At 39.2% G+C, this 14,002-nt stretch overlaps 1 protein-coding gene across 1 annotated transcript in view; it reads right to left on the bottom strand.

The window, feature by feature from the left end:
* Positions 1 to 11,912, bottom strand: part of LOC106730791 (protein TOPAZ1-like) — a 54,404-nt gene extending 42,492 nt beyond the window's left edge. Inside the window, exons 1-4 of the mRNA XM_032473729.1 lie at positions 11,471 to 11,912; positions 8,545 to 11,005; positions 3,002 to 3,063; positions 2,151 to 2,278 (exon numbers count right to left, since the gene is read on the bottom strand). Coding sequence (XP_032329620.1) covers positions 2,151 to 2,278; positions 3,002 to 3,063; positions 8,545 to 11,005; positions 11,471 to 11,819 — 3,000 coding nt within the window. The 5' untranslated portion in view covers positions 11,820 to 11,912. The remainder of the gene's footprint in view (positions 1 to 2,150; positions 2,279 to 3,001; positions 3,064 to 8,544; positions 11,006 to 11,470) is intronic.
* Between the last annotated feature and the right edge of the window lie 2,090 nt (positions 11,913 to 14,002).

The raw sequence follows: 14,002 nt of genomic DNA, 5'->3' as shown, positions 1-14,002 counted from the left end.
GTTGGGAGAAGGGAGAACACTGCAATTTTAGGTTGGCTGGCCAGAGGAAATCTCCCTGAGAAGATGAAATTTGAGCAAAGAAGTGAAAGAAACAAGAAAGTTAGCTGTATCATTTTTTAGGAGATAAAATGGCAAAGGCAAAGGCCCCAAAGCGGGAGAGGGCCTGCTGTGTTCCAAGAGCAGCAAGGAGGCTAATGCGGTCAGAGCGAAATGGGTAAGGAGAGGAGTAGAAGAGGTCAGAGAGGTAACAAGGTGGGGAAGGGTAAAGGGAATAGATACAGCGCCACACAGGTCACAGAAAGGACTGTGGCTTTGAATCAGAGTATTAAAACCCATTGGAGAGTTTGAAGCAGAAGGCTGACATGACCTAATTTATGCTGTGCTGAGAATAAACTACAAGCGGGCAATATTAGAAGCAGATCTGTTAGGAGGCTGCTGCAGTAATTCAGGCAGGAGATTGTATCAAGCTGAGACTGTGTGGTGTGGGCAGGACTGATGGAAAGTGGACAATTTCTAGACATCATCTGAAAGTAAAGCCTGCAGGATTTCCTTATAGTCTGGATATGGAGTGAGAGAAAAAGAAAGTAAGGAAATCCAAGATTTTGAGCCTAAGTAATTTATAGAGCTGCCATCAATAGAAAAGGGGGAAATTACAGGAAGGGCTGGTTTGTGCTAGGGAAGGGGGTATAAAACAGTTCAGTTTTGACCGTATTAAATGTGAGATGCCTAGTTGGACAACCAAGGGGAAAAATCAGGTAGGCAACCAGTCACAAAGGTCTGCAGTTCAGAGAAGAAGTTCAAGCTCGAGATACCAACTTGAGAGTCTTAGCACATAGGTGGCATTGAATGCAATGAGGTTGGATGAGACCATGTAAGGAGCAACTCTAGACAGGAAAAAAGAACAGATGCAGTCTTGGCCCTGGGTCACTCCAACATGTAGAGATGAGGGACATCATGAGAGGCCAGCAAATCCAACTGGGAAGTTGCAGACAGACAGAAAACCAGGCACGTATGTTTATCCTGGAAGTCATGTGAAAAAAGTTTTGATGTTAATACTGGTGACAGATTGAGTCAGACTGAGACTGAACTATGGCCATTAGATTCAGCAACAAGGAGGTCACTGGAGAGTTTAAGAAGGGTAGTTTTGATGGAGGTGAAGACAAATATCTTTGAAACTGGAGGAGAGAAACTGGAGCTGGTGGGTTTAGACAAGCCTTTGGAGAAACAGGATGACAGCCGAAAAGGAAAATGGGACCATGAAAGGGTTTTTTTTTTTTGTTTTTACCTGAAGTTGGGAGAAAAGCATGCTTATGTTGAAGAGAATGATCTAGTAATGAAAGGAGAATTACTGGAGTACTATTTTGAGAGAGAAGAGGTGGATTCTAGCACACAGGTGAAGAGAACAGCCTTGGCCTGTTCATCCACTGCAGAAGTGAAGCTGGAGTTCTGGGGACAGATGCAGAGGGGTGGGCTAATGTACTGGCAGGAACTTAGGAAGTTCTTTTCCAATTATTTCAATTTTCTTGATGAAGTAGGAACCTAGGCTGTTAGCTGTGAGGATGAATGAGGAGGAATAAAGACAAAGAAGAAAGTATGGAATAGTTGCCTAGGAGTCAAATTCTTCAAAAGGTTAATACACATTATCTGGCAGATAACTGACACCCCAAGTTTTCCCCATCTCATACACCAATGGTGCATTCCAACATCGGCTTAGGTTTAGCTCCAATTCCTATGCCTCCTATATCTGTGGTCACGTAACTGACATTTGCATTCACAGCACTCATGTACTATGACATTCTAAATCTCAATCAAGATCAGATGATATTCAGTAAATGTGTTTAATGAGGCAGGAAAATACCTAACAATTTAGAAAGATTTACATAGGTTTGAGAGGAACTGCAGGATACTTAAAAGCTAAATGTATAATTAAACAGTACACCCCATTTTCTCAGACAAGTCAAACTCTTAACACTGTGCCAATGCAAAGCAGCCAGCAATATATCCCATGGTCAGAATGCTGTGATTCTTTTCCTCAATAAAAAGAAGTTATAGTTGTCATCTGACAACAGTGTTACCATAAACTTCTATACTTACCACTACTTGGATCAAGAAGAAAAAAAAAAAACAAAACCCAAAAGACTCTCTCGTACCTTTTCATCCAAATCTGAGCTTTTTGTGTGTTCACTGAAGTCCCCCAGTTTTTCATCTTCAGAGGTCTCATTAGTAACTTCTTCTAAGGAAATGTCTGCATCTTTGGAATCATGTTTTAGCTCATCTGCTGAAAAGAATATTCAACTGCAGAAACTTTAAATGACAAAATAACCAAGTCATTTAAAGATTGTTCTAAAAATGAGTTAGAATTCAGAGACTCTTTTAAAGTCCAATGTGACAAATATGAAGTAGAGTTTTCAGCAAATTATACATTTATTCCTCCCTCTCTATCAAAATAACTCCATTATATGGTATAAAAAGAATTGGCAGTAAGACAAAATTGAGACATATCAAGATAAATTTAAGACTCTTTCTTGGTCATGTCCAGCTATTTCCAATATATTTTAAAAACTTGATAGTTGAAGTAAAATTAACTTTCAAATTAAGTTATTTCCTGTAAAGATCCAGTTACCTGAACTTATGATTAGCTGTTAATTATAAAAATTTTAAAAAGGACTCAGACTTAAAATGTGGTAAAGCTTAAATATATATTTCAATTTCAAAATAAGATTACAAAAATTGCTAAGGCCAGTTATCTATCTTTTATACTATCTGTATAACTAAAGATACTAATAAACAACTTATTTATTAAATAACCAACTAGACAATTTCTCAAAATCTGATCTGACAACTAGGCAATTAAAACTGAGGAAAAGTGACAAACTGTAAAACATGCTTAACAGACTCTAAAATGAAAATCTTCCTATTTTAATGAATTCATTTTGACTAGGCCTCAATAGAGATACATAAATAGCTCAATATTGCACATTGTGCAAATGTCGAATTCTACCTGCTGACAAGGAAGCACAGCTCTCTGACTTCATCAACCCAGGATCCAGGACAGGAGGTTCTCTGTTACAAAGCAAACAGAGCTTAAACATTAGAACACACTCCAGCAGAACCATCCACACCTCTTAAACACTACTGGCTGTAGCAGCTGGTGAACATGAGCTCAAGTCCTCCAAGGCGGGAGTCTGTCCTGGGACAGCACACCACCGAGATGCTTCATCTGGCTCTTTAATCACTTGTGCCACAACTGTATGGAGCACTGCTGTCTGAACTCTTACTCAGAGAGGACTGATGACTGCATGTGCCAAGCATCTAAATTTAAAGTATTACACCAATGTAATATGTTTCCACTTCTACTCTCAAGCGTGTGCATGTATGTATTGCTGCCAATGGAAAAAGAAGATGGTTGGAAAGCAGTTTGAGTCTGTTTCTGCAGTCTCTGAAGACAACATAAGGTCTGAAGGTTATGGTCATGGAGATCAGAGTTAGACCAAGCTGGGTTCAAATACTGTTCTGCCACTTACTGTGTCAACTGTGGCACAGTTATTTAACTTCTTTGAGTTTAACCATATCTGTAAAATGAGAATGCCACCTACCCATGAGGTTATTGTGAGGATTAAATGAGATAAAATGTTCTCAAAGCCAATGGCACAGGCTCAACAAATGAAAACTACATCTACAGGAGTCCCTCAAAAACAAATGGCCAAACACTGTTCATTTTTAAAAACTCAAGACAAAAATGTATAAAAGTACACTGAATAAAATATAATAAATGTCCATAATCTCACCATTTATTCACTTAATAAGTGGGTTTTATTAAACCTGTCCTACAACTGCTCATTGGTTCAGGATTACTTCCTAGCCAAGAAAGAAGAAAACAAAACATTTTATATATACTGTTTTTTGAGGTCTTTGGAAAACATGAAGTATTTTTTTCCCTCAACATAAACCCTAGAAACAATGAGAAGGTGTTGGAGGAGGCACCTGAGAGGACATAACTGCCAGCTGACCTGTGAGCTGGATCCAAGCAATCTGGGGCCCCTCGTCCCCTCCCCCATCCTGGGGATGTGTGTTCTGCTTGTATTCCCCATGCTAGAAGCTGCCCAAGGACACAGCCTTGATAGTAAGGTGTTGTTGGGACCATCTGGATCGTATACATGGCTGAACCCACTCAAGGCTTCAATGCAAACTTCTGAGATTTCAGGGGACTGGAATGGAGATCTACTCATCTTGCAGCTTCCCAAGACAAGCTGCATGTGTAAGTTCCCTTGCTTATTAAACCTGTCACCTACCAATCTGGAATGGTTTGCCTCTTTCTTCAGACTCCACCTGCCCTCTGTGTGTGTGCGTGCGTGTGTGTGTATAGAGGGTGGTGAGGAAGTGGGGGCAGTTTCAGATTACATTTAGAAGTCCCTGAGGTTGCAAATTATCACAAGTATACAGTTTAAAGAATGGGAAAATAAAAACACAAACAAGACACATATATACACAAATTTCCTCCCCCAATTCCTACCTCTTGACTCATGTCTACTTGAGTATCTCCATTTCAGTATTTCAAAGGTCTCTCCAACTGAACACGTCTAAATTTGCCCTTATGACCGATATCCCACCACGATCCTGCCTCTTTTCATCAGAGAATTGTAATGACCTGCTGTGAAATAAGAGAAACCAGATATAATCCTTAACTCCTATCTCTGACCTTGCCCCCATCTGATTGACCAATCTTCACTTTCTAAACCTCTCTCAAATCCACTTCCACTTCTGGCTGAAGTCACCATGTCCTTTTGGTCTAATTATTACAATAGCTCCCTGCCAATTTATTCTCCACACCAGACTATAATGATTTTTAAAATGCAAATCTTATCAAATTCTTTACTTAAAAAGTCCTTCAATGAATCTCTATATGCTCTCAGGATAAAGTTCACATCCACCATGAATTCTAGTTTATCCAGGATGATCCATTCATGCCTGTTATTCTGGCATAGTGATTATTAATAGCTCATTTCCCTTCTAAATGTTTTGTGATTCCGAAGATCAGTACTAGGGTTATCCTATTTACAAAGCTCTGCACAACTGACCTTTCTGCATATTTGGTAGCTTCATTTCTCGCCACCTGACCACTAAAGAATGGGGTGTTATTTCTGACTCTTGGCTGTTACATGTTCTTCCCTGGGGACCTTCCTATAGGCTATTCCTTCCCCTCACTTTTCTACTCTGAACTTGTCTTCACCTATTGGCTAGTTCCTACTCATTCTTTAGTGTTCATCTTAAACATCACTCAGACCAGGAGGCCTTTAACATCCTGCACTTCTCTTACCATATTTTATGTATTCGCTTAATCATCTGCCTTCCTTGCTAGACTAAAAGCTCTGTGAGAACACGGTTCCTGTGTGTTGAGTTGTTCTCCATACATTAAGCATCTAACATCCTCCTGGTCAGACTCTATGGAGACCCAAATGAAGATACCCCTGCCTAGGAACTCGTAGTATTGGAAGAGATGCATTTAAAGAAGACATAACATACAGAGATGTGTGCCAAGAGAACTACTGGAACAAACCCCTAGAATAACAACTCAGGTGTGACTTAAAGGACAACTGAATGAAGAGAAAGGAACTTTCAGATAAAGAAACATGCAAAAGGATTCAAATGCATGACATATTGTGGAAACAGTGAGCTGCCTTCTCTGCTTATCTTTTATTAACCTCTCACCTCACTTTCCTCCCCACCAACACCATAACTGCCTAAGAAAAAATGGATGCAGAACCACTAAAGAGCTATACAAAGTCATGCCAAGCAATTTAGACTCTACCCTCAGGTGGCTGAAAGCCACTGGAGCACTGTAAGCAGTCACTGGCAGATCAATTTCTATTTCAAAATATTACTATGGAGGAGGATATACTGCTAGAGTTCAAGAAGATTAACAAGGAGCTAACTGCAATAACCCAGAAGGAATATGAATAAGTTGGTAGCAGTGAGAACTGAGAGGAAGGAAAAACCAGGAGAGATATTAAGGTAATAGCAGGAATAGGATAAGTGACAATAAATAGAGAAGAACTGAGGGGTGTTTCTGCAGTTTCTAATTATCCTGAATGTTACATTCATAAACAGGTACAGATTCAGACACACAGGAGGTTATTCTTCAAAAAAAAAAAAAAAAAGAAGACATAAATAGGTACAGCAAGTGTACTGCTCTAATTTCAAAGTATTGTGATAGTATTTTTAATATTGCTGGTATAGTTTGTAAGGGTGAGAAACATTTTACTATGAATAACTAAGTTACAAAGAAGGTAAAATTGCACATCACTTTTGTTAGAAGTAATTTTTGTTTTGAATTTGAAAGACACAAGACACAAAAAATTTAAATTCACCTAAGAAAAATATAAACAAAACTGCAATCCCCATAAATATTTTACAGTTTTGCATTACTGGAGTATAAAGTTACAGTTCTGCCTTGATGGAGCAGAAAGGGAAAAAACAGGCAGAAGGAGGAAAGGAGAGAAACAGACTTGGGTGAGGCTACAGAACACAGGGACACAAAAGAGAAAATCTGAGCAAAAAGGAGAGGAGAGTAAGACAAGCTTCTGGAGAATGACACAGATTACAGCAAGTTTATTCTCTACCAGAGCATTTTTCAAGGGGTTGATGAAATCTAATGGGTTGCAACCAGGATTTTTTAATAAAATAGAATAAAATACAAAATATGATAATGCACCACTTACAGTAAGGAAAAATATTGTTTTTATAAATCTATTATTGTTCATAAATACATAGATTCAGCAATTCCTTCAGTTTCACCTCAGGCCCTTCTCCCCTCAGTTAAGTGTAAATAAAATTAAATGTTTTTACTAAAAAATGGCATAATCCAATTTTTCTAAGATTATATCCCCATATATGCATAGACAGGTGTCTGGAATAATGCATACAAATTGTGAGTAATTAACTGGTTATTTTGAGTGGTGAGATTTCCTCCCTTTTAGACTTTTAATATAGTGAACATGTATCATTTTTATAAAATCAGCCATTATTCTAAGAAAAAAAAGAATAAAAAACAAACTTCATGCCCAGTTCACTTTTGTCTCTATCTTTGGCTGTAGCTCATTGTCAACATCTTGTTAGTTAACAGAGATGTTTGCTCTTGAATGAGGGGTTTGCTCTAATTTCCCTTTGTATTCCTCAAAGGAAGCACAGAGTAACAAGAGTTACAAGCACTTTTAATAACTATCCTTTATTGACTTCTTACTATTCATCCAGTGCCACACCAAAACCTTTCCCATCCATTCACTGATTTAATCCTCACAACCCTAAGGCAAGTACTTTCCCTTTTCACAGATAAGGTAAAATAATTTACCTAAAAGGTCACACAGCTACTAGGGCAAGAAGATTCAAAAACCTAGGTCAGATTATAAAGGTTACATTCTTACCCACTAATTTTAAAGTAAGACAGGCTTGGGTTCAAATCTAGATTCTGCTACTAGTAGTGTGACCCTGGACAAGTGACAACTTGTCATCTTCATTTTTTTCCACCTTCAAAATAGGCAGATTATCATCCTTCCTCATTACACTATTTTAAAAAATAACAGATAAAGCTCTTGGTCTTTCCTTTGGGGTAAGTTATAAGTTCTTGTAACCCCAAGAACATCAGGAAGAATACAGTATCACAAAAGTTAACTAAAATGTATAAATACCAGAGAAATTTAAGTCATGTACCATTGAATCTTAGTGGAAAGTGTTTTCATGTTTCCTTTTGAGTCTGTTCGCAACATTGTTTCCAACATTCAAGTATTGTGATGTACAAATATAAATCAGAGCTTGAAGAACTACAAAAATCTAGTAAAATAGGGCATAATATTAAATAAAATTTGGGGCAACTAGGTAGATCAAGTTCCAATAACACAAAGGTTTATTACTTGGTTCAATTTAGTTGCCTCAAGCAAACTCATTCTCTTTAGGGCTAAATCATCATTTAAAATCATCACCTTAAAAATAAAACCATGAAAAAATGTTAGACTTTTTCCCTCTGAAAATTAGTTTAACTTTTTATTCTACTTTCAAGTCCTAATTCAAATAAACTTTTCCAAGGCTTCTCTGTCCCCTGAAAAATGAGTTTTTTTACCTAGCAAGGAAAATGGGTTAAAATACACAGTACTGTTCTTAATAAGTAACTTGGCTGAAATAAGTCTATCTGCATATTGATAATAATTTAAAAACATATGAAAGTATATTTAATTGACTTTTGAAAGAAGCAATGTAAGTAATTGAAAAGGTCACTTTATTCATCACCATTTAAAATTCTGAACAGCTAATCTGCTCCATCGTAACTGCAAGGATATATATAATTGTTTTATTTCAATCCTAAGTTTTAGCATAATGACATTTCCAGGTCCCAGCAATAATATACTGTGTTACATTTAATAAATAACTAGGTTAAAAAAAATAACAGAACTTCAATGATCACTGAATAAACTAGTGACACCTAAGAGCAGAAAGTGTTTTTGAAACCCCCAACAATAATCTCCACCAAAAGGTACACATGAACACACATACCTCAAGTCATCGCTTGGTTCTTTTTTTCCTGGAAGCTCCACGTGCTTGGAGTCTGCTGACTGGTGCTCTTCAGCAACCTTGGGCTCCTGGCTTATCGTGGGAACCTCTGAAGTAAATGAGAGCTCCCCCTCATTGGAGACTCCAAAGAGGTCCGGGTCATCTTCAATTAGATCAATTAAGAGGACATCATCTTCATATGCTTTAAGAATATCTGGAAACCCAACTTTAATTTCTGAGAAGTTCTTTGTCATTTTTCTACCACTAACTTCAGAGGAAACTGATTTGAATGTTCCTTGTTCACTGGAGCCAAAGGCAGGACTTTTCTCTATATACCCAGGATCACAAAAAGAAGTATAATTGTCAACTGGGAGAGAAATAGCTTCCTTATTAGAAACAATATTGCCTGGTTTAGAGATGTGGTTAGATGGTTTATTATTATTACCTTGCGTTAAAAAGCTTGGAGAAATACAGGAATCCTTACTGCCGTGTGAGTTGGAACAGCTTTGCATTGGGATTACACTACTTCGTACGCTCAAAGCCTGACGTCTTGAAGTTACTGTGGTGACATTTTCTTCAGTCCTATTCTGCCTTACCTCTGCTCCAGAAAAATTGTCAAGTTCTAGGGGATTATATACTTCTCTCTCCGATGACTTGGCATTTATTTCTTTTCTTTTTTCTGTTTTATTCTTAAGCAAAGGAATTTTAAAATTAGTCAGCCACCCTGTGTTCAATATCTTAACGAAGTCTGGAACCACAAGTGTCTGCTTAGCAATACATGCTTTTCGATGAATAATTTCGTCTGTGAAGTTATTTGCTTCCTGGCCATCCTGGGAAGCCACTGTCAAAGTAGGCTTTGTTAAATTCCCTCTATCTTTTTTTTTACTTCCTGTCAAGTTTTGAGTCACGTTAGTTAACTGGACATCTTCAGTAGGATTAGAAACTACTTCTGACCCACTTCTGCTCGGTTCCTCTGACTGCATTTTTTTATCATAATTGTTTATAAATTCCTTCATAACCATTAAAATAGGTTCTACTGTGGAGACTGAAGATAAACAATTTAAATCAGAATCCAATTTTTCTCTACTTGAAGATTCACTGTTTGTTTCTGTTATGGAACTTTGCAGCATTAACTTGGAGTCAGTTAAGTGAGTTTGATTTGTTTGGTGTTTAAGAAAATCATCTTGCCTAAAACCTTCCTGAGACCCAGGAAGAAAGTTAAAATTTGACTGTGGCAAGGAAGCCTTTTTCCAACACCAGGCAGATGTTCTAGCACAGGAATAACAAGGCCAAGTTCTTTTGCCAGTCATTGGTATTGTTCTGTGACAGCTTAACTTAGATACTTCACCTTCATTCTTCAAGTCTTCCCTCGAGGATCTTCTTTCAATAGGGTAGCGATCGCTAGGTGATTCCATTATTGAGCTTTTCATCGACTTAGAATACTCTTCTGGATCTATGCCTTTACACCCTAAGGACTCTGAAGCATTCGTTTCTTCTTTCAAAAGTGGCTCAAGGGTTTTCTGGAACATAGCATTTACGTGATGTTCAGGACTTGTTTTTTTCCCTTCTATTTCTGGAAGACTTAACAAATGATCCGTTGCTGACAGTGTATCATGGTTTACTTTTCTCAAAACTTTTAAAGGACTTTTTTTAGCCTCTAAAGTCTCTGCTTCTTTACCTTCAGGACCTGTTTGGCTTTCTGGTAACACCAGCTCAGACTTGTTATACACATTAGAGAACTTCATCTCAATAACCATTTCTTCTTCTTTTTCAGATACCTTCATCCTTTTTCTGAGTTTTCTCCCAACATTTCTCTCCTCTACTGAGTTTTTATTTTTTTCACTTAGGAGGCAGGAAAGCAAGCCATTATTTTTACTTTGGTATAAGTCATTTTCTTCAAGCAATAACTTATTAACTCCCATTAAGTTTTCTTCAGTTTGTAAAAGCTGCGGAATAGTTGTGTCACTCTTAACTGCAAGACTCCTAGGACTTTCTTTCTTTAACTTTGAGGTATTTTCTGATACATGTATACATCCAACATCAGGTTTAGGTGCAAGGTTATTTTCATCATTACAACCCTTGGAATGGGGGAAACAACTGCAATCAGGTAATTTTAAAATGGGATTATTTTCTACTCCAGGTGACAAGCTGTTACAAGAATATTTCGGAGTATTCTTGTACAGTTCACTTTGAAATTCAACCGTAATATTTTGTGGAGACTTATTTTTGGTTATTTTGAGAGGTGGGCTTTCTAAGCTTTTAAGTTTTTTAATTCGAATTCTTCTTTTAATACCTTCTACCAAACCTTCCTTACCCAAAGGCTGAAAGAAAGCCATACTTTGAAACTCACTGCATTCCACTGTTTGGAAAGGTTCCAAACTGGTTAATGATTCCTTTCTTACTAGGTCAATCCCTGGCTGTAGAGCATCACTTGAGGCTTCAGTAAGTTTTCTTTTTTCCTTGGCTGATCAAAACAACAAAACATACCACAAAAGATTTTATATTGAGGAAAAAAAGCAGTATCACTTATAATAAAAAATACTGTGAAGACACCCTTTTTTTTTAATTTCCCCAAATAGCTTTATGGAAACATTTATTTGTTTTTAAATCAAAGGTTTAATGTCTATTAAAGAACTACATACAAATCTGTATAAGTTCTAAGGCAGCTAAATAACCTCTAGTATTATCATCATATCACACTAGTCAAAGTGGATCACTAAGAGGAACTCCCCTTACAGAACTTCTGACCAAGGGATCTTAACGGGGTAAACACATTTTAAGGGAATCCCTGTTTTTCCCCCCTTCTCCTGGTCAACCGTGTGTATCAGTAAAGCCCACTCAGATTCAAGGGAAACACTAGAGGTAAAACATGGATGGAGAGGAAGGGGTGCAAAGGCTAGTAAGGGGTGACCCCTCAGTGCTGTCTTACTCTGTCTTCCGGATTGCAACGGGAGCTCCGCCTCCTTCGCTGCTTCTAAGCCCTGCTGGTCCGACTGGTCTGAAGGGCCCGCTTGGCCTCCCGGCCCCTCCACTCGACGCCTTGCCGAGGCCTTCCCAGCCCTGGACGCCTCACCCGACTGGTCACTGTTCACCTCTTTTCTCCCAGACGCCCGGGCCACCATCCTCCTCTTTTGCTTGCTCTCGTCACGCGCCCCGGCCTCAGGGCTGCCGCCTCCCGCTTCGCCTGGCCCTGGACGCCGGCCTCGCTTCCTCGAGCCTCGCGTGTAGCCTCCACGTCCCAGGGCCGTCCTGCGGCCGGAGGGTGGTGGCCGCCACATCTGCCCGGGCAGCAGGTCTGCTCGCCGAGGCCCGCTGCTCCCGCCCGCAGGAGCCCGCGCCCCGCGCAAAGGCTGCTCCCGCCGACAAGCACCTGAAGCCCTCAGTCCCGCCCGCGCGCAGCCCGCCACCTAGGCCCTGGGACCGGAGGCGGAAGTGGGCCTGCGTGGCACGGCCCGGGCAGGCGCAGGGAGGGGCCCAACGGCAGAAAGACAGTGAGCCTCTGCGGCCTGCGCCTCTGTGGCTTCGCTGCACCGCGGTGGAGGGGCTACCCCCGCCCGGTGGCCTTCCACTGGGCCGAAACCTCCGGAAATATTCAGGAGCCGCGTTACCTCCTGCCTCTGGAGGCCTGGCTGCCCCCACACACCAAGTGGCTTCTAACTACACCGCAGATCTTCTGGGATCACTTTCTATCTGCCTTCCCGACATCCTAAAGGTACTTCAAGCTCTAGTTGTTCAGAACTGACCTTACCTTTACTCAGGGGCTTGCCCCTCCTGTGTTGATGGATGCACTACCACCTATCCAGTTGTGTAAGCCAGAAACCTAGAAACCATCAGGGGATACGCTTCTTTCCACTTCACTCCCCACATCCACATCCATTAGATTGCTTGATTCAGTTTTCTGTGTTCATTGGCCACTCACTTTGACTCTGGCTCTCAGATTCTGACTGATCTCCTGCTTCAGCCTCCTAAATTTTATTGATGCCTCCATCCTTGTGCTATTCCAGTCAGCTTCTACCTGCTGCCAGGCCTTGCCCCTCCAATGAAAGGGTATCCTGGCATTTCCCAACTTGACCCTTCATGAACCTCCTTTGCTCAAAGACTGAAACTGAATTGAAAGTCCAAATTCTTTAGTGTGGTATTTCTGATATGGCCCCTGAATATTTAATTTTGTCTATAGGGTAAAAGTTGTGGTTGGTGGAAATTTATCACCCTTCTGTATTACCTGATTCTGATTCCATGGGAGCTATTTTACAACTATGTAAGTTGCAAATCAGTGGTAGCAATGCAAAATAATGGTCTATCGACTAGACTACAGTTTTCTTGTAGGTGTCTTTTTACTCATTTTACTAACTATTGCCTGGTCTAGCACTGTAATTGGCTTTAGATGCCTTCAGTAAATACTGGTTGAATAAATGAAATTAGTCATAAGGAGATTTTAAAATCCTCTTCATTTTAATGAAGATGGAAATTACAATATAACATTAGATTCTTTGTGTTACTGTTAATATTTAAATGTTTCCCCTTATGATTAGCCAAAAAAAGACATGTTCTATTTTTAACTTGTGCTTCATTGCATATTATTAAGGTTCAAAGTATTTCATGTATTATTATGGTTGTTTCTTTTGTGAATTTGTTTTCCTGTCCTTTGCCCATTTGGGGGTTTTGCTATTTCTTTCTATGGATTTGTAGATTCTCTGTATTATTATATTATTATCTTCCTCGTTATGTATATATTACTGGTACTTTCTTCTATTGGTAGCTTGTCTTTTAATTCTGTCTACAATATCTTTTGTTAAATAAAGTATTTGGATTTTTATGTGTTCAATCTGTCAGTGTTTTCTTTTCTACACTTGGTTTTAATAAGAACCTCTGTTCTGTGAGAAGAGAGATCTGGGGGAAGGAGGCCCCCTTCCTGAGAACAGGTATTTTGTGGCTCATAAAGAGATCCTTAAGTAGGATGCTGATAAATCTTCCCACATATTTAAATTTGGAGGTCCAAATTCTCATACGCACACTATAGGTACATTATAGTATGTCAAGATAAATATTTTTTTTATGTTTCTATACATTTTTCTTCATCATTGGCTGACATTAGCATTCACCACTTGCTTTTGTAATTCCCTAAATTTTTCAGATGGTTAAATAATTTCTATGTATATCAGTAAGAAATTCTTCAGAGGTAACCCCTTGAGGGTGTGCATAGTCTGTCAAATTCCCTCTGATCCTTCAACTTCTAATCTAACCAAACTAATCACAATTTACAAAAGAAAATTGCCTATTTTTTAGGATCCCAGGTCCAGATTTCGTGACCATACTCCAGTAGGACTGGGGTCCTTCACTGGCCTGGGGTCTAGTATGGATTTTTTTTTTACTGAAGTGCAGTCAGTTACAATGTGCCAGTTTCTAGTGTACAGCACAATGTCCCAGTCATGCATATATATACACACACATATACTCGTTT

The sequence above is a fragment of the Camelus ferus genome, chromosome 35 (assembly GCF_009834535.1).
Source record: "Camelus ferus isolate YT-003-E chromosome 35, BCGSAC_Cfer_1.0, whole genome shotgun sequence".
Classification (NCBI taxonomy): Eukaryota; Metazoa; Chordata; class Mammalia; order Artiodactyla; family Camelidae; genus Camelus; species Camelus ferus.
The sequence above is the reverse complement of the archived record's forward strand: the minus strand, read 5'-3'. Positions and strand labels throughout refer to the sequence as shown.